This window comes from Rattus norvegicus, chromosome 2 (assembly GCF_021556685.1).
Source record: "Rattus norvegicus strain SHRSP/BbbUtx chromosome 2, alternate assembly SHRSP_T2T, whole genome shotgun sequence".
NCBI classification, from domain to species: Eukaryota; Metazoa; Chordata; class Mammalia; order Rodentia; family Muridae; genus Rattus; species Rattus norvegicus.
In genome coordinates, this window is record NC_141535.1 from 151221332 (window position 1) to 151247699 (window position 26368).

Sequence of the window (26368 nt, forward strand, 5' to 3'; positions counted from 1 at the left end):
AAGAGATGGTTTAAGAGGAACTTTATTTAACAAGGAAAAGCAACTACTCTGGAGAGAAACGTGATGTGCTGTCCTGAAGGAGCCAGGAGCAATGCAGAGGGTTCTATATTGTGGATTTTTAAAGAGTTTTGTGAATATTTTCAAGGAGGGTGGCATATTTATAGAGTAAAGTAGGTACTTTTCTCTTCCACCTTATGGAGAACCTAATCTCCTCATTTGGGTATCTCTTCCCATTATCTTCCAGAAAGACCCACAAAGGGGTAAAAGGGTAAATACTATACCATAATGCAAATGGTGTTTTAAAAAGTCAAGGCCATTTAAAATGTTAGGCCTCATGCTCATAGGTAATAATGAAGACATGCCCTGGGACCTTAGTTTCTGATACCGTAGAAAGGATCTGTTCGCAGCTTCAGGGATATTTAATGACAAGGGTGCATTCCTACTGTCAGGAGACATAGCTTTCAAGATAGAGCTACAGGTTTCCTTTACCTCGGATTCAACTAAGCTCCATTCCTGGCTGGTATTATATAAAATGAGGTACATCTTCTTACTCACTTTTATTTTTAAGACAAGGTCTCACTATATATACTTAGCTTGCTTGCACTCACAGAGGCTCTCCTGCCCCTGCTTCCTGAGTGCCAAGAACTCATCTATTTTCAACTTATTAATTATAGAAAAGATTCCTTTGCTCTACTTACCTAGACTTTTTCCAAAAAATCCAGGTGAATGGATGATTTTTGTGCATTCCAAGAAAACAATCTAGCTGGAATTTAGAGCTGACAGTGACTTAATTTTTACAGAATCTTGAAAAAAAAAAACCATCTTTGTTGCTCCTTACAGATAACCATGAGCCACTGTCCTACGTTATTCATTACCTTCTGTCATTAGTATCCATGGCTAAATCCTTCTTGTGGCTTGTGGTTCTCCCAAGAATTACCATTCACTCACCAAGTAGTCTCCTATTCACTAACTGTAGTCACAGTCACATTATAGAAATGCACCATAGGAGCCTCATTACCATCTGGCTTAACAAATAAATATAGTTTGGATTCTGAGGTTTGGGGAGAGGGCTGTCTGTGGTTTCCTTTTGAGATTTTTGTTGGTTTGGTTTTATAGGGATTTGTTTGTTGCTTTGGTTGGTTGGTTTGGTTTTGGTTTGTTTGTTTTAAGAAAGTTAAATGTACATTTTTTAAAAGACAGACTGCTTAGCAATTTTCGCATTATGTAGTGTGGTGGGGTCAGAAAGATGGTATGATAGATATAGCAGATGATGTCATCATCAGTGTAGTGTTCCGGCCACATGAAAACCAGGTCAGACCCAACCTGACTGTGTCCTCCACCTACACAGCACCTGGAGCCTCTTACATATGCTTTCAGTCCATTCCTGCTGCGACACCCTTTACATTGGGGATTTTGTCAGACGTAATATGCTTCTTTCTTGGTCAAATGCAAGATGCATATTTTAGCCAGCTACTCCTCTCTGCCTAGCAGTTTAAACTGTGAATAATATCTAAGATATACTCATCCAGAAGCAGGCAATTTAAAACAACACTTTGGGCTGCTAATCTTCTGCTTTTAGCATCTTCCATTTGCAAAGGAACCAAAGCAGAAGTGTGGCATACAGCACTGTGCTAAGAGGATACTTCATTTCAGTTCACGGTATTCTATTATTGCCTTTGGAACAAAAGGAGCCTGGTAACTCATAAAACAGTACTGGGCATTAGCCGCTACAAGAGAATAGCTTGACTGGTATTCCCTGAGCTGACAGCTCCCTCCCAGAAGAAAGCAGAAACCAAACTTTCCAGTTTTCCACGAGCTAGAGTCTTCTTCCAGATCATTTTGCTGAAGCTTTAAGACTCAGGATTTCCAAAACTTTGACTGACAGAACTAAGTGCCCCATGCCCCCATATTGATGTCATTCATTTCTAATATTAGCAGCCGAGCATTCCCGGGTTCACCTGGGAAAGAAGAGCTTTTATTTTTGAATCGAACAAGAACAGATACTAAAAATGAACATGGTGAGACTTCCTTCTGGCGTATCTGACACAGATAAAATAGGGAAGCCTGAGCTGCAAGGCTATTTTGGATCAAATGAGAAAGGGATTCAAGGTAGTTGGAAATCCAACATACTTTAATTCACCCTCTGTCCCCTCGCCCATGACTTCTGAGGAATTAAGAAATGAAATGAAACCTTATACATAATGTCACAAAAGATTATGATGTACTTGTGAAAATTCTCCCTGGGTAGCAGAATGGATCCTGGCGATGTGTTACATTCAACCTGAGTGATAGGTACACTTGGTTGTTTAATGATGTAGCCGTATGCATAAAGAACTAAATGTATGTTCAAGGCTCACGGGCAACTCATGTGGGCCAAGTATTTGGGCTTCTGTCATCTAGCAGAGTTTAAATGGGTCAGAGTAGCTGGCCACTACCACACTTCTGACTCACATCTATAGGCAGGTTCAGACAATGCTGTGCCACTTGGTGTGACTGCTGGAGTGTTGGGGTTTCGTGCCCCAAATGATAGGCAGTTTCTTCCGTCTTCTCCATCTGCAAAGTGAGTAGCATGGTCGTGTGTCAAGAGTGATTCATTTATGTGGTACACTTCTTGAAAAGACTGTAAGGGCATTCAGTGGAATGATTCAGAAACCTCTGAAGTAGAGAAAATGCCTTGCACTTTAAAATGGCCACGTAACTTTAGTAACCGTTCTCTAGAAAAATATTTAGGGAATGTGATAGAAGCTAAAGAGTTGAAAGAAACAAAAGCACCAAGACCCAAGCAGGGCCTCTTATCACTCAGCACTTGTCTGTAATTGAACTTTGCATTCACTCCACAGTTTTCTAAGACACTGATTTTCAGGACGGCTGCCCGCTCTGTAAGCAGCAATGGTAAGGGAACGGGCTGGCTATTTGGCTTTGTTTTGCTGACGGTTCTAGTCCAGTCTTCCATCCTGACCGATCATTCGTCATCTTACGCCACAGGGAAAATGGGGCAGCTCTTGCTTAGAAAGCATCCAGTCACACCAACTTACCGTTGTTCTTTTGATTAGGTCAGAGAACTCTGTCTGTACCGGCTTAGCCTTAAAGCTGCCTTGTGTTGCTTTGCATTGTTGGTTGTTGCTTTTGTGTTTGTCCTGTGCTGTTACTCCGCCATATTATTCTCAATATCTCAAGGGTGTCAAAGTTCTACAGGAAGTCGTGTTTACATCTGTTTCCTCATGACAAGATCAGAATGCCCATCCGGTGTTCCCAAAGATTACTGTGACAGGTCACACACCACTGAACTGTGATGGATGTTAGGCGCTACCTCATTCCTCCTTGGGACTCTGGGTTCTTTCAAGCTAGAGAGCTGTGCCTTGTTCCTCTCTATGTCCCACCTTGTCTGGAACTTAGCAACCTCTCACTGAGTATTTACTTATTCATCGGCGTTGGATGGCTTACCTGGGAGACTCAGGTATTCACTTACATTTTATTTGTTTTGCTTCATCATGGATGTTGTTGGTTTTGTTCTTCCTGTTAAGCTATTTTTGCTCTAGATTCCCATCTTTGGAAAGAAGCAGATGTTCTGACTGCAAAAGAAGACCTTCCATGGTACACCTGATGATTTCTGAAAACTCAAAGAACAACATATTAAGAAAAAATTTTCCTGAAAGATGCCCAATTACTTTTTTCCTATCTAGTAGTTCAAAACTTTTTTCACATGTATTTGTATAGAAGTTTCTTTCCAGCTGCAAATATCTAGTTAATGTGGGAAGACTCAGCACCATATCTATTAGAGGTCAGCAGGCAGGAGGCACCAAACTCCCTGTATTGGCTTTCCATATAACATTATCATAGTTACTCGGATTTCTTCTACTTAGAGATGATACTAAATGAATGCCACAGACACCAACATCCCAACCTACTAATGAATAAATCAAACCCCAGAAAGCATCTTCCTAAGGTCACTCTAAGGTTACACTAAGGGGACAGTGAGTCTTTGGTCATTATGATAAGTACTTAACTAGCTATAAGATTACATGTGTCACTTAGGTGACATTTTATAGACAATAAAAATAAGGAGAAAAAAATCACAGTGCAAAAATGAAAGTCCTGATTATGAACTCTGGAGAAACCAAAGCAGACACAGTGGGGAGAGCAAATGGGTAAGGTGGTCAGTATGTCACTCTGTAGCAAAAGCAGGGAGGGAACTGTACAGCTGTGGTCAAAATAGGCGATAATCCCCCCCCAGGATGTGATTATTCCAGCGTTGCCTCCTCTGTTTGATCTGCACACTGGTTCTATGACACATTTGCTGAGAATTCTATGTCTTCTCTAAAAAGTATTAGTGAGAGGACAGAAATGGGTTGATTCTGGATTTCCATAAAGATTATAGGTAAATGAATGAACTCCTGGTTCTAACTCTACACAAATTATAAACCTAAGTACCTTTTACTTGATGATCTTTGACTGATGAAAGTGGAAAAAAATTGAAGAAGAAAATAGGACTCCTTTAAATGGTTATCTGAAATTCCTGTTATAATTTTATGCAACCTGGTATAAAAGTGTATCATAGTAAAGACAGTTTTATATGGGCTGTTCATATGAAAGTAATATTTTACTTTAGAAGTCAGTCAGTAAGTCAACATTTATTAAGTACTTACTCCGTGTCATGTCTGTGATGAATGATTGACAGTTGGTTAGTGTAAAGGTAAATTCCACTGCTGTGGAAAAACTTACATTCTAGAAGGAAAGAGCATAACATAGAATCAAATCTAAAAAGATGATTTAAAATTGAAAAGCTTCATTTTGTGGGGTATAATTTGTTCCTAGGCTAAGCCTGAGATTTTGAGTTTCTCAGTTTCAAAGTGAAATAGCAAAGAAAAGCAAAATAACGATGAACAAACTTCCCAAAGCACTGGTGGACATTCCCCTGCCTCAGCTCTTGTCAAGAAAGATAATGTTCAGGGTTAGATATGTGTTGTTGTGCAAGTGGTGGTTATATGTTGCTTTCTTTTTGTTCTAGGAATCTTGGGAAATCAGGACTCAGAGTTTCGTGCTTGGGTCTTGGTAAGTTCTTGGGGTATTATGGGAACAGTGAGTGGGAAGGCTCAAGACTAAGGAGATGGCAGAGAGTGCTGTGACATAGGTCAAGGTTCTATCTCAGGAGGAGAACCTCCAGCTTTGCCCCCATTTCCCCTGTGAGGAATGTTTTCCTTGTCCAGCATGAGCATCTCCCTGTCTAGGCCCAAGGACCCATCATATTCGTGGTTCTCAAGCAGAAAGTAGTCTTAGAGGACAAGGACCATGTACCTCTCCTACTTATCTGGTGTGCAAGATGTAAATATACACGTATATGCTCGTGTCACCTTGCCTTCCGTTTACCTGAACTTTTTCTATCTATCCTAACTTTCCCTTTGACTAATTTCCTCACTTATTTTCTGATATTGCTATATGTTTTATCTGCTTTTAAAAGTCTGCTTTAAATTCTTGAGGGCAAACTGAAATAATGTCCCCACAAAGTGTTTTCAAGGGATGGAATCATACTATGGGAGCTGATCCTCTAGACATTTCTGTAAGGCATTATCTTGATTAGGCCAGTCGATATGGGAAGACCCATCTTAATTGTGGATGTGTCTATCCCATGGCAGCACATCCCGGACTGAACCAAATGGAGGTGGGAATGCTTTGGGGGGATGCTTATTCCCTGTCATGATGTGATGCTGTGACACAGCCTGTCACACTGTGTCTGAAGTCAGGAAGAAGAGAGATTTATGCTCATGTTACCAGGAGCTTCCAGAGATGCCCTTTCAGACACAGTATATGGCCAGTTAAAAATATTCCAGCAGTCTGGGACTCCATCCAGGGGTTCAGGGACCTAGATGTGGTCCTGAGTATCCAGAACTCTGTTTTGTAAGGGCAGAGACCGCCTTATCAGTTGTGGGGGAGGGAAGCAGGGGAGCTTCACAGAATAAGCAGTTTGAACAGACGGTAAAATAATCATAATCAGCTATCGAGCTGGAGGGGGTTTCCACACAAGCAGGAGGCTAAGATCAGCCATTAGCTGGAAGAGGAGCCAAACAAGCAGTTTTAACAAAAGCTAAGATAAGTCAGCTAGGATGTCCTGACTTTTGGTTCCTAGAACAGAGTCGGGTAATTTTCCATGGGATTTCTTTCCACCAACGATATCAGATTCCAGTTTAACCTGAAATGGCCTCAGCAAAAATACAAGATGGAGGACCCTCTGCACCGTCCTCACTGTCATCTCATCCCTTTTACCCCATCCCTATCCTGTCCCGGTGTCCACCACCCCCACCACCCACCCCACCCCACCCTCGTTCCCCCTCACACCGTGCTCAATTCAATTTCTTCCATTCACACACGTTCAGGGTGGGTGCTCGCTTTTCACTTGAACCTCTCTAGAAATGTTCTCTCAAACATACCCGATGAAGTCTCCCATGACTCCCAATCTAGTCCAGTTGACATTGAAGATTAATCAATATGAGTTTACACCTGGTCAATTTAACACCCCCAAACATCAATTTTACCTGTGCCTTCCACCCCCCTCCTCAATGTCCCCTCTTCCGTGGCCATCTCCCAATGCAAAGTGAGTTCAGCTGCTAGACTCCCCCGATCTTAACAATTCCACCATTGTTCAAAAGTTCAAAGTCCCTTGTAAGATTCAATGTAGTCTCTTAACTGTGTGTCCTCATAAGGAAAAAAAAAGAAAAAAGTTAATATTTCTAATATACCTTAGCACAGAATAAAGATTCCATTCCAGAAGAGAGAAATGATGTCAGAGCAAGGAAAAGGTGGGCCAAAGCAAGACTAAAACGTGGAAAACATTGCATCCCGCATCTCCACAGTGAAAGCTGTAGGTTCAAGAGGGACACTGAAATGGGTAGAAACAAGTTTTCCTCAATATTAACACCTGGACTGGCAGGCGGACAACTGCATGGTTGGGGCTCTGAGGGGGTTGAGGTCCCAGACACAGACACAAGCAGCATAGCAGGAATGAGCATCTCTTTTTATAGCTCTTTGAGGAAAGGGGTGATTCCCAGCAGGAGCCAGGCTATCTGATTCCCAGGCAAGAGGTATGAAAGCCAGCGGGGAGCAGGATGTATGCCCACTAATACCCCCCTTTCCTGTAAACTCGTTTCCCCCATGAGAAATCCTGACACCTAGAGGTGTTAGCTAGAGATTCACAGACAGTGGTCTCAGTAGAATTCCTCCCAGGCAGGGAAAGGGCCGCTTCTGTCACTGTAGTCTAAGAAGTCTGGCCTGGAATCTAATACATGCTTACATAAAGCTAGCATCTGGGGTGCACGATAGAATCATCTGGACCTCAGTGGCCTTGGGCAGTCCTGCCATTCTTGTGCTACCACCTAGCACAGGAGTAGCATCTCACACACCAGCTTGAAGCCTTTCACAGCACATACCCTCCGCCCTGGTACCAACATCCCAGGTTCTAGCTCTGAAACTTCCATGCAGAAGCCTCCAAGGTTCTCCTTAGAGGGAAACTAAACCTACCACATGTTGCCAATCTCAGAGCCTAGAAGTTTGTTGCAGGCCTCCAGAATCCTATAAGTGCTGCATATTGCATGTCTGCAAAAATCCAGCAGCATCTAGAGGGTGCTGCCAAGTTCTGTGCGGGTTAGAGATGCAATCTTACCCTTGTCTAACACAGCCATAGCCACTGCATGTCATAGTAACTGCACCAGGAAAAACACTTTCCCAGAGAGTTGGTTTAGGGTAGGAAATCCCTTCAGTAGAACTCTCAGCTCAGGCTCTCATTTCAAATGAATTTGTCTTTTCATGTGATGGAACCTTCACAGGATACCCTGAGTTTTTAGTCCTGGGGAAGAGCTAAAGGCTTGTCTTTAATAGTGCTGACTTTGCCTGTAACTTTAAATGCATTCACATTCATTTCCTTGCTAAACTGCACATTTTTCACATTTTTCTGTTCTCTGTCACTGTAGATATGACTAGATATAATGATGTCATGAAATTTTCCCCAACAATTTAGTCCATAACTTTCTTTTCCTTTTCCTTTTCCTTTCCTTTCCTTTCCTTTCCATTTCCTTTCCCTTTCCCTTTCCCTTTTCCTTTTCCTTTTCTCAAAACAGGGAACAACTACATACCTCTGACTATCCTAGAACTCACTACTTAGACCAGGCATGTCTCAAACTCACAGAGATCTTAGCTGCTTCTGCCTCCCATGAGCTAGGATTTAAGGCATGTGCCACTACACATGGCTAGTCTATAACTTTTTAATTCAGCCTTATTCAAGTTTCTGGGACACTGGAGAAATATAGTCAGGTTTTCTTCATCTGTTTGGTTTTTGTTTTGCTCACACTTCCCTTAGCATCCCCTCCCCCAGAATAGTCCATTATTCTTGGCTGACAGACATCTAGCACTTCTGTAGCTTACAGCTTCGAAACCTTCAACGTTCTTCCTTTAAGTCAGTTCTGAAGGTCAGCAACTGAATGGTCAGATTTCATATATCAACTTTCAGTCCAATAATCTGTATTGGTTACTTTTATCCCTGAAGCAACCAAATATCTGACAAGAGGAAACTTAACTGTAGAAAAGGTCCACTTTGGTCCATAGTTTGAAGGGAACAACCCATTGCAACACAGAAAAAATGAGGACTGGAGCTGTGTTAGTTTGCTTTCTGTCACCGTGATAGAACAGCATGGCCCCAAACAACCTGGGATGAAGGGAGAGTTTGTGTGTCTTACATTCTGAGAAACCCAGACCATGGAAGGGTACCACATACATGAAGAGTGGTTCTTCCTCTTCTGGTAAATCTGTTTGGAAATGCCACATTTACATTCAGACATATACACTCAGAGATATCTCCTAGGTGATTTTAGCATCTGTCAATAAGGATTAATTAACCATCCCTAGGTTTTGTTAAGACTGTGCTTATGGTAAATCATCATACACTAGAGAAAGGAACTACTTAGTAGTGTATGATTTAAAATAGAGTAAATTAAGAAAATGCCAGCTGGGAAGATGGCTTTGTGACAAAAGCATGAGTTCATATCCTCAGAACCCACATAAAATCCATGTGGACATAGCAGCCTGCTTGCAATCCCAGCCTCAGGGAGTAGAGACAGGAAATCCCTGAAACAAGCTGGCTACCCAGACTAGCCAAAATGGCAAGCTTTGGGATCCAAGAAGTGCTTGCTGACAGGATCCAGATATGGGTGTCCCCTGAGAGGCTTTGCCAGAGCCCTACTGATACAGATGAGAATGCTTGCAGCTAACCATCAGACTGAGCACAGGGACCACAATGGAGGAGTTAGAGAAAGGACTGAAGGAGCTGAAGGGGTTCACAACCCCATAAGAAGAACAACAATATCAACCAACCAGACCTCCCCCTCCCCAGAGCTCCCAGGGACTAAACCACCATGTGTAAAGAGTACACATGGAGAGACCCAGGGCTCCAGCCACATATGTAGCAGAGGATGGCATTGTCTGGCATCAATAGGAGGAGAAGCCCTTGGTCCTGTGAAGGCTCATTTCCCCAGTGTAGGGGAATACCAGGTTGTTGAGGTGGGGAGTGGGTGGGTGGGAGCATCTTCATAGAAGTAGGGGAGCGAGGGATGGGAGAGGGGGAAAGGGGATAACATTTGAAATTATATATATATAAATGACATCCTGCCTCAATACACAAGGTAGAGAGCAATCCAGGAAGATGTTTAAGATTAACCTCCAACCTCAACATAGACACACAAATATTGGAGCCTGCAAAGGGAAGTTTACCCACACACATGCAAACATACCTCCCCACTACAAGCATATATATATACACTCACTAAAAGAAAATATAATATGAGACATGGACACAGAAGCACCACTTTGGCAAGAGGACACGAAAGAGGGATGAAGAAAAGAAACACACACACACACACACACACACACACACACACATACATACACACAAACACATATGTGTATATTTAGAATGATGATATAAAAAATCCTGACCAATTAATTATCTTGGAGTTGGTATCTATGGAGAAAATGGTTTAGTCATTAAGCACATAGGAAACTCAACAACATGGTGTTAATGGCAAATGCACTTGGGAAGTATAGGCAAGAAGGACAGATGTTCAAGGTAATCCTCTGCTACTCAGAAACTTTAGAGCCAGACTGGGCTACATGAGATCCTGTCTCCTTGTGTCAAAAAAAAGAAAGAAAAAGAAAGAAAGAAAGAAAGAAAGAAAGAAAGAAAGAAGGAAGGAAGGAAGGAAGGAAGGAAGGAAGGAAGGAAGGAAGGGAAAGAAACAAAGAAAGAAAAAGGAGGAGGGTGGCAAAATGGCCCAGTGAATAAAAGCACTGGGCACAAAGCCTAACAACTGAAGTTTTATTCTTGGAATCCACACAGTGGAAGGAGAGAACCAGCTCCCACAAGTTGTTCTCTGACTTCCATAGGTATACCATGACGTACACATGTACACATACACACATACATGCATGCATACATACATAAATGTATACATACACATGTGTGTTTGCACACAAATAGGTAAATATATCTTTAAAGTTTTTAAAGAAAAGATAGAAAAAGTAAAGAAATTCAAACAAAAGACTGAAACAAACTTCACAGCCCCCAGTATGTTAAATATGACCCTAGCGAGCAGATGGCACTGCATTTCTATTTATCTGCTTGTTTTTGTTTGTTTGTCTGAACTCAGCCTATATCAACCATGGGGCTTTTAGCGAGCTTTGAAATGGATAGGATCTAACAGCAATAGATCAAGATTTTTGAACCTGAATGCTTGTGATAAGATTATGTGAAAATCAGGAGAAAGCAAGGCAGTCCTGGAGGCTGGACTGGCTTCAGTCTAAACAGGATGAAGAGCCTGATGACAGGATGCCCCTTCCGGATGCTTTTGTGCTGCCTCTGTAAAGTAGGAAGACAAAAGAGAATCACAAAAGGAGTGACACAGCTGCCTCAGATATTGTGAGGCTCCGCAGCCACACCCCACTCACACATACCCCATCCACCTATCCCCTACCTCCACCTACCTGCACACATCACCACCACCACCACCACAACCACTGCCACCACCACCACTGCCACCACCACCAGCAGCAGCACCACTCACAGCATCAGATCAGGTGAAGTCAGGTTTACTGCTCAAGGTTTGGATGTCAGCTCAGTCACAGCCCATGTTTGACTGAAACTTTGGAAATCAGGCATTGACACTTCTAGCAATCAAGGGGCCTCAGATAACTTTTTGTTGGGATGCAGAAGCCTCTTGCCTGCAAGGCTTTACTGTGGTAGATGAAGAACATATAGAGAAGGGCAGAATGGAGCAATGATGTAACTAAGAAACAGTCTTGATGAGAAGAGGCGAATCCTACTTGGGCATTGCAATAGCTGGGACAATTTTTGAATACACAACCCCCCCCCCAGCCATTCCGACCTAGTAGTGTCTAAAGAAACTGATGGAAAATGAGTAAATATAGTGTTGAATGACCTCAGAGCTTCTGCAACACTCACAACTTGAGGCTACTAGGGTAGGTTAGTGAGCTGATGCTTTTTCCAACGGGCCCTACCCTGGCTAACCACAGCCAGCTTCTATAGTGCACCTTACAAGCAGACATAATGGGCTTCTTTGTAATGCACTGCATGTGTGCAGAATGTACTGCTGGCTCATCTCCCTCTGCTTTTGAGATGCTCTCGCTGTGCTTAAATATTGTGACACTGGGAGAACACGGCATTAAACACTTCACATGGCTAGGATTATTTTTATGACATCCCTCATAGTTCCCATTCCAATCGCTAAAGCCACTGCCGACTAGCCTTCACACCCATTATTATGACAACGGTCATAAGCATTTATAAAGTGCTTCCAGATACTTCCAAGACCATTTAAAAGTACAACTTCCTTCCTCAAAGATTTTTCTGTACAATGCAAACAAAATGAAGTATCAGAAGACCAAAATACCCACAGAATCTAAGTGGCGTAGGAATATTAAATCCACAAGAGAGTTTTAGGCTTGTCACTCTTCCTGAAAAATTCTAACAAAACTACAATATATATACACAGGAAAATTAGTAGGCATTTTGAGTTTTGCAGAATAGGACTTATATGTATAGGTGTGGGTATTCGTTGATGTTGGTGCACTTGTGCACACAAGTACATATGCATGTGTATGCCTCATGTGTGGAGGCCAGAAGTCAATCTCTGGTGTCATTCTTCAGGGGTACTTGGAACTTGACAAGTAGGTTACACTAGCTGCCCAGCAAGCCCCTAGGGATCTACCTAGCTCCATTCCCCAGTGCTGGGATTATAAACACACATGCCCTGCCCCCAGCCCTTTTACAGGTTCTGGAGGTTGAACTCTGGTCATTGGGTTTACACAGCAAACACTTTATACACTGAGCTGTCTGCCCAGCCCCCACCCAAGTGGAATTTTCCATGAATAGTTAATGGATAAAATGCTTTTAAGAATTGCTCACAAAATCATTTCTTGGCCTTTTGGCTAAGATCAAGTGAAGAAATGCTCACCGCCTGATCCTTCTGAATAAGCATCGTTGCTGGCCACATGCCTTTGCTTGAAAGAGTCCATTAGGACCAAAGACACAATTGAGGGACAAAAATAGGCCAACATTCCATACAGCAATTAGAAGAGAACTCAAGAAGAAAAAAAATTCAGAACCCACATTTGAGCAACTAGAAGAACCAGTAACAATTTATAAACATGGCTTTCCTGAAAAGAAATGGCTTACCATTATGGAAAGACCAGCTCCTTTCAAAAGAGGGAGATAGATTCAGGAAAAGACTATGTCCTGCCCAAAGCCAGTGGTAGAGCCAGTGGTTTCTAACAGCCCTGGAGAAATATTTACTTCAATCTTCCTTGCACAGATTCAGTATACTGCCACTGGCTCCATTGTTTCTGGGCTCATGGTGAATCAGAATAGCGACAGGAGCATGGAGGAAGAGTGTTCACCTCATGGTAAACGAGAAATAGAGGGAACCACAACAAAAGGGCCAAGGCAAGATGCAACCCCAAATGCATGACTCTGAAGACCCGATGCCCCTGCCAGGTTCCACCTTTCACAGTACCACCACCTCCCATTGGTCTGCTTCTTAACTCATCAACCATTTAACATCAATCAGTAAGATCAAATTGTGCCTTAGTCCACACCCCTCAGGATCTAGTCATCTCCGGAGATACCCACTCCTCTACACTCAGAGCTGTGTTTTACTAATGCCCCAGGCATCATCTCTCAATCCAATCTACCTCAGTCATCATTCTCCCTCAGCAGCCTCATCCACATGCAGCCTGCAGGTACACACAGCCACTGTCAGCAACCACTGTCTTGTCTCTACATCCTGCACTTCTGCTTCCTACATGAGTTTATGATGGTTAGTGTTAATGTCAAGTCTAAAGGATCTAGAATCCTCTAGGAGGCAAATCTCTGTACATACCTGTAGGAATTGTGTACCTTGTTAGCCTCTTAGAGAGATCATCTTGATTGGTTCATTGATACGGGAAGATCTATCTGAACTGTGGCTGGGACCCTTCTCTGGGTAAGAATACTGGACTGAGTGCAATAAGAGAGGGAGAGGGGGGATGAGTAAGGAGGGGGGGGAGAGAAGAGAGAAAGAGATGAGTACTACTAATCATAGCTCTCTGCTTCCTGATTACAGAGTCCATATGACTAGTTGCCTCAGGTTCCTGCTACTTTGACTTCCCAGCTATGATGGATTGTAGCATGAGCTATGAGCTGAAATAAACCCATCTTCCCTTCATTGCTGTTGTCATGGAATTTTATCATAGCAACAGAAAAGAAACCAAGGCATAGTTGCATCAGACACAAGAGGTCTTATGGGCAATAGGCAGATTCAATATGATTTCTGGCACCAGTTGGCTTTAATCTAGAAACTATTAGAACATAAAATGAGTCTTTGAATCTCTTACCAGCACTGGGGTGAGCAACAGCCATGAAGACTTAGACCCTTCTAGTCTTATTCAAAGCTCCCTGGATGTAACCAAAGCCGGAATCAGTTTCTATCCAGGATAAGGCATATTTTCACCTTGAGCCTGTGAAGTCAGAATGCTACCCAGTAAAGACATTTTGATTTTGTAGATGCCTTGAATAATGTCCTGTCATTTCCTTGTTGATACACTGCCTAGAAGATACTATGTCTTTCCTCATAGCTCCTCTACTGAGAGGCATCATGGTCACAGCATGTGTCGTATATATGCAGCTCATATCAGTGTTCCCTCTACATTTATAGAGAGATTCTTCTTTAAAAACCTTTTTCAGGACAGAACTCAAATGCCAGTCAATCATCTTGATCAGCAGTACACTGGAGTCCCTCTAACAGTAAAGGAAAACTACTGAGGAGATCATTTGGGGTGCCATCTTATAGCAGAGTGAGGTTGTGCTTCTAGGATGCTCAGAGAATGACAGCCACAGACAGCTATCTCTAGAAAAACAGCATAAATGCTGAGCTTTCCCATTGTGGGTCAGTGTTCCTTTTTTTTTTTCCGGAGCTGGGGACCGAACCCAGGGCCTTGAGCTTGCTAGGCAAGTGCTCTACCACTGAGCTAAATCCCCAACCCCCATGGGTCAGTGTTCATATGCTATAGGGGCCCCAACACAAGACAGAAATAAAGTCCCTGGTCTCTCTCAGTCTACTGGGTATGAATCCATCAAAAAACTTTCCAAATCATTTGAGCAAAATCCTGAATCCAAGTAATGTAAAACAGCTTCCAAAAATACTGAAATTTCTAAGCCATATGCTAGAATCTCAAGGTGTGTATAGACAGTAGACTTGTTTGGCACATTTGAGAAGTCAAACTATGAGTTCTGTAATATATGTTCCATTATTCGACTGACCTTAGAGTGAGAAAATGGATGTCATAGCTCCAAGCCTCATATCTCATTGGCTGTGGTATCCTTCCATGAACCAATTCCTTAAGGCCTGCAGATAACCAAGACCTACTCCAGCTGGAGATATGGTTTTGTGATAGAATGTTTACTTAGCTTGCATGAGGCACTGGATCAATTCTCAGTACCCCATAATCAGATCTGTAGAGATGATCAGTGGTTAACAATACATACGTCAGTTCCATAAACCCACATGGCAGCTCACCACTGCTTGTAGTTCCAGGCAGATTTGAACTACATGGGAACCTACACTTTATGAGCACATACCCAATCACAGCCATATATATCTAAAAAATAAAATAAATCTTTTTTAAAAAGAACTGAGAAAGGATTTAAAGCCACAAAACTTCATTCTAAGAAGAAATATAAGGGACTTTTTCTTAAAAAATGAAGCAGTGGTTGGCTGCCATAAACACAGGACCACTTTGAAGAGTTAAACCTTTTTAGTCTTATTCAGCTTACATGCCTTTCTTAAGGTGTTGAAAACCAAGCTCCAGTGTCTAAATTCCAACTGCCTCTTCAAACTGAAGCTTGCTCAGTGTTTAGTAAGTCAATTTACATTCATCTCTTGCTACCTCAGTTTGCCCAGTGGACACTTTTTCTTGACTTTTTTTTAAAGATTTATTTATTCATTTACTATATATGAGTACACTGTAACTGTCTTCAGACACACCAGAAGAGGGCATCGGATCTCTTTCTTTACAGACGGTTGTGACCCACCATGTGGTTGCTGAGAATTGAACTCAGGACCTCTGGAAGAGCAGTCGGGTGCTCTTAACCACTGAGCCATCTCTCCAGCCCCTTGACTTTTATTTTTAAAGATTTCTGTTATTTTTGTTTTACATGATGGATGGTGGCTGCATACATTTCTATTTGCCATGTGTGTATAATGCTCATGGAAACAGAAGAAGGTATTAGGTCCCCAAGAACTAGAGTTAGAGACAGTTGAAAGTGGCCATGTGGATGCTGGGAATCAAGCCTCTCAAAGAGCAGTCAGTTTTCTGAAATGCTTGAGCCATCTCTCCAGCCCCCAGCTCTGGATTTTTAGTACAGTAGTTTTAACCTTTGAAGTTACAGTCATGGGAGCGGTAACTGCTCTGGCCTGCATGTGGAGGTCTGAGGACAGCGTGCAGGGGCTGTTCTTGCCTTCCAACATGTATGACCCAGGAATCAAACTCGGGTCATCAAACTTAAAGGCAAGTACCTCTCTTGCTGGGCCTTCTAACCATTCCAGGTTTTTGATATATTCTTTCTTACGTGTTCCTGATCATCTTGAAGGATCTGTGAGATTAGTGGCTCATTTACAAATACAAACCTCATCCTAACACCTGGATAATGAAAACATGCAAAGGAGGACGTCCATGAGAGCGGGGCAGAAAATACTGCTAATGTTCATTTTATATTTAACAACTAATTAAAATGAGAAGAGAAAGAGCTGCCCAACATGTAATTATAGAAAGTGGGTGATGAGGTAATGAGCAGAAGCTAAATTAGAGCTGACAGTCAAACCACGGGGCTGCGTACGGCTGAAGAGCAGGAGCGGGAGGATGAAAGGCTTACCCGGCGCTCCGAACTCTAACAAGTTTTTCCAGACATGGCTTCACTTTCCTGCTTGGTCTCTGACCTCACCTCCCATTCATACACTGTAGGCGCTACCATGCTATCAGCTTTCACTCAGGAGAGATTCCCAATGCCACCGGTATCTTTTCTTAAGCGCTCTCCGAGGAAGGCTGGGTGAGCTGAGCGCATCCTGCCAAGGGGGTTGGGGGGAGGGGGTGTCCAGGACACTGCTGGTCCTTCCATATGCACATGGACCAAATGGCCAATGAACAGATTCTGTGCTAGGAAAGTAGGATGAAAGGCCACAGGTCTAGGTCCTTACACAGCCAACACTGAAAGGGCCTGGTTCTCTCAGCTTTATTGTTCCCACAAGACACCCCTGCATTTTGAAATGCTGTGTAGTGGCAGTGATGCTTTCTGTCTGACTTGCTTGAGATTTGACCATCTACATGCCTCGAACAGAGGAGATGCTCAGTGAGTGCTCATTTAGGGAATGCATAGTCATGATCAGTGCCCAGAGATCTAGGACGGTTCTTGGGAATATAAGAATGGATTCAAAGCCTCCCTGTGCAAAGGTGGAGAAAGCCACAGACGCCTCTGGAGGAAGAGGACTTAGAGGCAAGAGGAGCCAGGACAAGGAAAAAGTGAGAAAAAGGGCAATTAAAAATCATCCTGTCACAGTACAGAGAAAGGGGTACAAGATACAGACACGGAGCACATGAGGAATTAGTCACCTATCTCAGAGGTATGGAAGGGAGCAAGTACTGCTGGGAACTGCCATATTTGGTGTGATAAACGAGAATCTGTCAGTCTGATAAACAAATATGTGCCTTAGTTAGGATTTTCTTGCTGTGAAGAGACACCATGACCACAGCAACCCTTATAAAGGAAAATATTGAATTAGGGCTGGGTTACAGTTTCTGAAGTTTACATTATCATGACAGCAAACACAACAGCATACAGGCAGGCATGGTGCTAGAAAAGGAGCTGAGAGTTCTATATCTTGATCCAAAGACAGCAGAAAAAGACTGTGTCCTAATGGACACAGCTTTAGCAAATAAGAGACCTCACAGCCCACCCCTTAGTGACACAAGCCATTCCTCCTAATAGTGCCAGTTCCTATTGTCTAAGCATCCACACACATGAGTCTATGGAGGCTAGACCTATCCAGACCACCACAGATGGCATTTTGGGGTTATTTAGGAGTGGAGGTATTTGTGTGTTTATGACAGGGATCATAACTCAGTGTAACTCACAAGCCCCTGACTAGCTACAGGTACTAGAACCACAGGCTGTACCACCATGTCCCAGCTCACAACTATTTCTTTTGGTTGCTTTTGCTACCCAGTCCTCACTCTTTTCTAGGCTGGATTGGTGCTTTCCAGACAATAAAGTCTTGTTCAGAGGCTTCTTTTATGTTCCATCCCAATCCTCTAAATGACATAGCCCTCAGGCCCTGACAAGACACTGGAACTTTTTGAGAAGGTGTCTTCTTTTCCCACTTATGGCACCAAAAATTAGAGGCCATAATTAACTCTTGCCATTGATCTCACCATCTGGAAAGGCTCGGAGGGACTTGGGAGGGCTTTATAAATACTTCCTAAGTGAAGTAATAAATTTCAGCAAGAAGAGAAACCTAGAAAGGGAACTATCATGGGAGAGAAAACGATAAGATACAATCTTGAAGTATAGAATGCACATAAACCATACCAGGAAATACAGAATGCACAGAAGCTATACCGGGAGAAACAAAATGCACAGAAACCATACCAGGGGGTGCAGAATGCATAGAAGCAGTACCAGGAAGTACAGAATGCACAGAAGCCATACAATGAAATTTGAAGTTTTTGTTATATGATCAGCAGTCAAAATGACTTATTTCCATTAGTCACTTTGGTCAGATGCATTTATAAAAAGTTAATTCCAATCATGGTAGTCAAATGGCAGACAGCAAGTGGGAAGGGCAGGAAAAGCAAATGTGGAGACAAGCTTGCAGAGCCTAACAGTCTCAGTTTTGTAGTTGTGTAGAAGACTCAAATGTGATGACATGTGAAGTGGTTCCTGTGACCTAGCCTCATGTGTCTCTACACCATGAACATGTGTAAACATGTATAAAATACAGGTCAGAGTGTGTGGGAAATAAGGCCTGATGAAAGTATCAATAATGGGAAGAAGAAATGAGAAAGGAAGCATGTTTTCAATTAAAAGTATTTTTGATAATTCCATATATTAGTACTATATTTACAGCATTTTCACACCTCTTTCTCCCTTCCACTCTCTTTATCCTTTCCACTCCCTCTCCAATTGAAGACATTTTTCTTCTTTATAATAGTTATATACCTATACATATGTATATATAAGATCAACCTTCTGAGTCCATTATTATTATAGTTGTGTACCTATACATATGTATATATAAGAACAACCTTCTGAATCAACTTAGTTTGCATTTATGATAAGGCTTGAGTACTTGGGATGTCTTTAAACATGTAAAATACTATAAAAAATAGGGAGTTACAAAGTCCTGGAGACCGAATGGAACATACACTAGTTTCTGGCTATGTTCTTTAAGAAGGACAAAGATAAATAAAAGTAGTCAAATAAAACTCAAATCTGAGGAAATAGAAAGTGTGAAAATGATAATAAAAGTAAATCATGGTGGTTAAGTTGGCTCAGGTGGATAAAAACATTTGTCATGCAAGCATGACAAGTTGACTTTGATCCCTGAGATTCACATAGTGGAGAGACTAACTTCCAAAAAAAATTGTCCTCTGACTTCCACACACACCTTAGTAAGTGCATTCATGCATACACAGATACACATGCATGTATACACACACACACACACACACACACACACACACACACACTTTTTTAAAAATCAGCATGAAACAAACACTGAAGCATTCAAGACACCCAAATGATACCAACAGTAGTACATGGGAGATAACTAGTAACTGTTAGAGTGGCATCTGTGAAGAAAATCAAAGCATAGAATCCCAAGAAGGCTAGAGATATGGGCCTGGGAGAGAAAGGTCCCTAGTGGGAGCAGAGAGTGCTACTATGTGCTGTATGTTCATCTTGTGTGCATGAAGCAGGTTCTAAGGAAAGAATTTGAGGGTAAACAATTTTCATAGAGATGGTTGAGGTTGTCACCATTTTCATAAGTAGAGAAATGGAGTAAGAAAGGAGGCCAGCCATTGCACAAGCCAGTGTGTAGCTGGATCAAATAGCCCCTTAGGATGAAGGAACCAGCGCATATAGATGCACACCATAGGTGAAGAGCTGGGCCTTTGTTGACCAGCAGAGCTGTGGGCAGCTGAAAGCTTGTGGGGAGTTAAGCAGATCAGCAATCCTTTTTGCTACAGGAAGCTGGTAGATTGTATAGTAGAAAATAGAAAGCATTTATAGTTTGTCACCATCATTTTTCCCTATAGAGCTAGGTGTCTGCTCTCTATGGAGATTCAAAGAAGAGGTGTTAAGGACAAACAACTTCTAAAGAGGGAGGACTGGCCATGGGTCCACTTTTACAACCTGTGAATGATTTTCCAGTACAGATCCAGTATCTTTGTTATAGGTAACAAAAAGCCAGATAGTTGACCTATTCACATTTGGGTTTTGCCAGGAAGATGTCATGAATGGCCACTAAACCCATGCGACTGAGGTCTGAGCAAGAGAATTTCTAAGTCATAAGGCAACTAACAGCCTGTGCGATCCTGTCCCAGAAAACAAGAGTGCTGATGCTTTTTTTATTTTTTAATCCTATCTTTCTTTTTTTTCTACTAAGCTATTTTTACTGTAGTCATTTACTGCCACTGAGACTTTTTCACTAGTAAAATCAAGGTCAAAGAACCAGAGAGAATGTAAAGGAGTAGAATTGTCTTAGTTATTTTCTGTTGCTGTGAAGAGACACCATGACCAAGATGATTTATAGAAGAAAACAATCAATTGGGGACTTGCTTGCAGTTTTAGTTAGTCCATTATCATGATAGGGAGCATAGTGGCAGGAAGGCAGGTATGGTGCTAAAGAAGTATCTTAGAGCTACATCCTGGTCTGCACTTAATAGTCAGAGAGAAACACTGGGCCTGGCATGAGCTTTTGAAACTTCAAAGCTTACTGCCAGTGATATACCTCCTCCTACAAGGCCACACCCCCTCACCCTAATCCTTCCCAAACTGTTCCACTAACTGTGAACCAAACATTCAAGCATATGAGCCTATTACAGCATTCTCATTTAAACCACCACAATCTGTAACTATTTGGTCAAACTAAAGGCCCTACAAGGCATTACAGTCTCCAGCTTGGGGTCAAAGCTACCTTCTGCCCTCTCTGCTAAATGGTTCTTCACCTTATTATGATTTCTTTTCCTAGACTGTGGTTTCTCTCATGAATGGATTGAGTACATTCCCATGATGTCCAAATAATCACTTAAAACTGTTGTTGACTGTGGCTGCTATTCTACCCACATGGAAAGCTTTATCAAACACATACATACATACATACATATTGGAGAAGAGAGAAGGAGATGGGGGGGGGAGGCAGAGAGAGAGACAGAGACAGAGAGACAGAGAGACAGACAGAGGGAAGGAGGGAAAGAGAGAGAGAACAACTAACTATACCTGGGCCTTTTCTCCAAGTGTCTAAACAATGATCCCTTCCTAGCAGGGGTGTTTATCAGTTCTCCAGGTGGTCCCACTTCCTGGGCTGGAGTTGAGATTCATTGACCTGGACAAGGGACACCAACCAAGTTTTGCCTGAGAAGCAACCCTGACTTGCCTGAGTTACTTGCTTATCACTGGCTAGGTAGATGAGGAAGTTTGGTACATATGAAAGCAATTTGCTTCCCTCACAGCATGCAAGAGACCCAGCCAGAAAATGGGCATATAACCTTCTGCTCACCAGTGTGAGAAGCAAATAAGGAACTAGGTGTTCATTTTTTATTTACCTTTGCTTCCAGTTTAAAAAAATAATCTTTGAACATTGCAGTGTCTTTTTAATATTTTTCTATTTATAATGCTCCACCTCAAAATCCATAACAAATAATGACTTTCCTGAGCTTTACTCAGTTGGATTTCCTTTAGAACTGATGATATATTCTACTGAGTTGGGCTTTCACTGCAGTCTCTAAAGTGGTATCTTCCTCTAGGACTTCTGTTGGTTCAAACAGTTTCTGTTAGGAGCTAAGAAGGAAAGTGAATCCTGGTCATAGCCTGGGTGCTGCTGTGCATGGATGAAATGATCTTACAGTGTGAGCTGTAGAGTATCACAGCCCAGGCCTAGTTACCAACCCCAGCACTTGTCAACAAACAAACTCAGATCAGAGAGGTCATGATTGACAGACATGATGTCTATAGAATATATACACAGTGACCAACACAGTATATTCTCAAAATAAAAATATTGGTTGGCATAATCATCATCTCACTTCATCCTCACAGCTATACAATGAGTAGGTATCATTACCCATTTTAGGCATGAATTAAGTCTCAAGAGTGAATTAATGAATTGTCTGTGGATATAATTTGACATATATCCAAAAAATTTAAATATGCCCTTAAGAGTTGTTATAAAATAAGAAAAATAGTTATATAATGTGCTGCCTATTAACTGAGGAAGCAGTTAATTTACAAAACTGAATTGTTATGTTATTAGAGACAGTAATTAACAAGACAAACAAGCCCCTGTCCTGAGGAAGGGACTGTTAGTACCTCTCCTGACCTTTGAAAGCCATTCTTCTTTACAGCAACTGCACAAGACCTGTACAAGATCAAGTCAACCAATATCCTAGATGGAGTGGGAAAAGGTTCATGAATCCTCACTCCTAACAGAGGAACTACCTCTGTATTGGTCTTCTTTAAAGTTGTAACTCTCTGTGGACAGGTCTACCAGTCCTGGAAGTATATGGACAGCACAAATCAGAATCAACACACACACACACACACACACACACACACACGAAATAGTAACAGTAAAGAGGACAAGACAGGGGGTGGGGAGAATCTGCAAAGAGTTATGGGGAAGAGTTTAGGGTGAATACGGTAAAATACACTGCTTAACATTCTCAAAGAACTAGTAGATTATGTTTTAAAAGAAGCCATCCATCATAGCTGTGCTGACAAAACCTTCTGTTCCTGAGATTTTTGAACAATCACAAAACTACCAAAAATGGAGCATCATCAGGTAGCTCTCTGTTCCGGTGCTCCTTCTGGGAACACCTCCCTCTTTCCCCCAGTCAGATTCACTAAGACCATCAGAAGAAATAGATGACACTATGCTGCTTTAAGATAGCATATGTTAGTGTTATCCTACCTTGACAGTTCACTGGATTCATGATGACCTCCCAGGCTCCCTCTAGAACACTCTACTGGTGTGTACTTGGACATGTGGCCACTAACTAAAATAATGATGGATTTATTCAGATGAACTTATTTCCAAGCAATGAATCAATAAAAAGAGCAGGCAACAAAACATTTAGTTGAACATTTCTGTCGTTGATTGATAATCTCTTCTCTCCAACTCTTGATTCATTTACAAGACACCCCAGGAACATGTGACAACCCCATATTTTATACTGTCCATGGGGCTGAAAAGTTTCTTAGCAGTTTGTTAAAGAATGTCCCAAGAAGGCCTACATTCTGTGTTTGAGATCAATAGAAAGCTGTTAAAATAAAACTATAATGTTTATGTTCTTTGGTTTCTGTTTACCTAAATTTCTGGATTGCTGTCCATATCATATGATGGGAAATTTCACTGTATCACCATATAATCAGGAACGTGCTATTACAATATCATTGCCTTGATGCTGAAGCCTGGTTGGGAAAGCTAATGCTTATAACAGCAGCTTGACTTTAGAGGCCAGGTTTCCAGGAGCTATTCTGTGTTTTTCTCAGACATAAACTTTTCTTTTTTTTTAATTTATTTAATACTTAATAATAATTCTTTGGTTTCCGGGCAAACATCCCCCTCCCCCCTCCCCTTCCTTATGGGTGTTCCCCTCTCAACCCTCCCCCCATTGCCGCCCTCCCCCCAACAGTCTAGTTCACTGGGGGTTCAGTCTTAGCAGGACCAAGGGCTTCCCCTTCCACTGGTGCTCTTATTAGGATATTCATTGCTACCTATGAGGTCAGAGTCCAGGGTCAGTCCATGTATAGTCTTTAGGTAGTGGCTTAGTCCCTGGAAGCTCTGGTTGCTTGGCATTGTTGTACATATCTCGAGCCCCTTTAAGCTCTTCCAGTTCTTTCTCTGATTCCTTCAACGGGGGTCCTATTCTCAGTTCAGTGGTTTGCTGCTGGCATTTGCCTCTGTATTTGCTGTATTCTGGCTGTGTCTCTCAGGAGCGATCTACATCCGACTCCTGTCGGCCTGCACTTCTTTGCTTCATCCATCTTGTCTAATTGGGTGGCTGTATATGTATGGGCCACATGTGGGGCAGGCTCTGAATGGGTGTTCCTTCAGTCTCTGTTTTAATCTTTGCCTCTCCCTTCCCTGCCAAGGGTATTCTTGTTCCCCTTTTAGAGAAGGAGTGAAGCATTCACATTTTGATCATCCGTCTTGAGTTTCATTTGTTCTAGGCATCTAGGGAAATTCAAGCATTTGGGCTAATAGCCACTTATCAGTGAGTGCATACCATGTATGTCTTTCTGTGATTGGGTTAGCTCACTCAGGATGATATTTTCCAGTTCCAACCATTTGCCTACGAATTTCATAAAGCCGTTGTTTTTGATAGCTGAGTAATATTCCATTGTGTAGATGTACCACATTTTCTGTATCCATTCCTCTGTTGAAGGGCATCTGGGTTCTTTCCAGCTTCTGGCTATTATAAATAAGGCTGCGATGAACATAGTGGAGCACGTGTCTTTTTTATATGTTGGGGCATATTTTGGGTATATGCCCAAAAGAGGTATAGCTGGATCCTCAGGCAGTTCAATGTCCAATTTTCTGAGGAACCTCCAGACTGATTTCCAGAATGGTTTTACCAGTCTGCAATCCCACCAACAATGAAGGAGTGTTCCTCTTTCTCCGCATCCTCGCCAGCATCTGCTATCACCTGAGTTTTTGATCTTAGCCATTCTCACTGGTGTGAGGTGAAATCTCAGGGTTGTTTTGATTTGCATTTCCCTTATGACTAAAGATGTTGAACATTTCTTTAGGTGTTTCTCAGCCATTCGGCATTCCTCAGCTGTGAATTGTTTGTTTAGCTCTGAACCCCATTTTTAATAGGGTTATTTGTTTCCCTGCGGTCTAACTTCTTGAGTTCTTTGTATATTTTGGATATAAGGCCTCTATCTGTTGTAGGATTGGTAAAGATCTTTTCCCAATCTGTTGGTTGCCGTTTTGTCCTAACCACAGTGTCCTTTGCCTTACAGAAGCTTTGCAGTTTTATGAGATCCCATTTGTCGATTCTTGATCTTAGAGCATAAGCCATTGGTGTTTTGTTCAGGAAATTTTTTCCAGTGCCCATGTGTTCCAGATGCTTCCCTAGTTTTTCTTCTATTAGTTTGAGTGTATCAGGTTTGGATATAAACTTTTCAATGCAGCCTATCATTTGGAAGGACAACGGCTCTTTGTTAATCAGTCTTCTTCTCACTGAAACCAAAAGCCAAATAGAAACAGCTTGAGGAAGGTTGCATTTTGGCTCACGGTTTCAAAGGTGTCAAACCATGGTGGCTAAGAGGGAAATTCATGTCATGGAAACCAGAAAGCTTAAGAAGTCAAAAACACACCCTCAGAGCTTCCTTCATCTAGACCCCTCCTCATACCTTTCATCACCACTCAATAACACCCTCACATGAATTCATCACAGGATCAGTACACTCACTATGGCACATGCTAAACATCTCCAGAAAACCCATCATAGACACACCCTGAAATGCCCTTCACTAATCTCCTAAGTGTCCTTTGACCTAATCAAGCAGATAATCAAGTTGACCATCAGACATTACATGGAAGCTGTACTAAATGGAATCCAAAATTAAAGATAGATTACCCCTGGTTTTATGATTTAGAACTATTCCACTTTGTTCTTGAGGTTGTGTTAAACTTCTGCACACAATTACTGAGAATGGAAAAGTTTCTATTATTTTGATAGAAATAGAAGAGTCTGCATAAAAAGTGTGTGTTATTCTATGGATGATGCAGAAATACCACCCTTAACTTGGTAAAGCTATAAATGTTCTATTAAGAAAAGATTATACATATATTTTTAAAGTAAAATTATTAGCAGCAAGTATTTATAATTACCAATGAAGTAAAGTAATGTTTATATGCAAGTTGATGAATCTACAAATGAACATAGGAACTGAATTAATCTAATTAAATATGGCAGAGAATGAGAATTATTTTAGGTTTTCAATCAATTGTCATAAATATGTATATATATGTATATATTGTTTTAATTCTTTTATAGTTTAAGAATTTCTTAGGAAATGCACATTTGTATTCCACCTTCAGTAAGAATGTTGAATGTTGCACTATTCCTACTCTCTGAATACAAAATTTGCCTTTTAATAATATTTAATATCATGAACTTCTGGTCATTCATGGCCCAGGGTAGGACCTTGAAAGGACTGTTGCAAAAACATTTTTCATCACTTTTAAAATTATTATCTTCTCATTTTTACCTAGATACTTTCCTTGCTTTTCAGGAAATTAAAATGTATTTCTTAGCAGATCTTAGCATCCACATGAATTCACACTGTTTTTTTTTTTATGTTCAGAAACAATACGTTTTCAAAATTATTTCTGTTTGAGGTAGAACTATCAGGTAACAACAACAATTCAACAAAAATGTTCAGAGATAAAAGAAACAGTACAGAAGCTCACATTGGCTTTCAATTTCTTGGTAATTTTTCAGAGTTCTAGCCATACTAATTTGCTGTGAAAAAGCAGGATAGACCCCAACA

The 26368-nt window shown here is 41.6% G+C and overlaps 1 protein-coding gene across 4 annotated transcripts in view; it reads left to right on the forward strand.

The window, feature by feature from the left end:
• Positions 1-26368, forward strand: part of Kcnab1 (potassium voltage-gated channel subfamily A regulatory beta subunit 1) — a 456882-nt gene that overhangs the window by 343554 nt on the left and 86960 nt on the right. For all 4 annotated transcript variants that reach the window (XM_087621134.1, XM_087621137.1, NM_017303.3 and 1 more), the window contains exon 2: positions 5009-5052. In XM_087621134.1, the coding sequence (XP_087477260.1) occupies positions 5009-5052 (44 nt within the window). The remainder of the gene's footprint in view (positions 1-5008; positions 5053-26368) is intronic.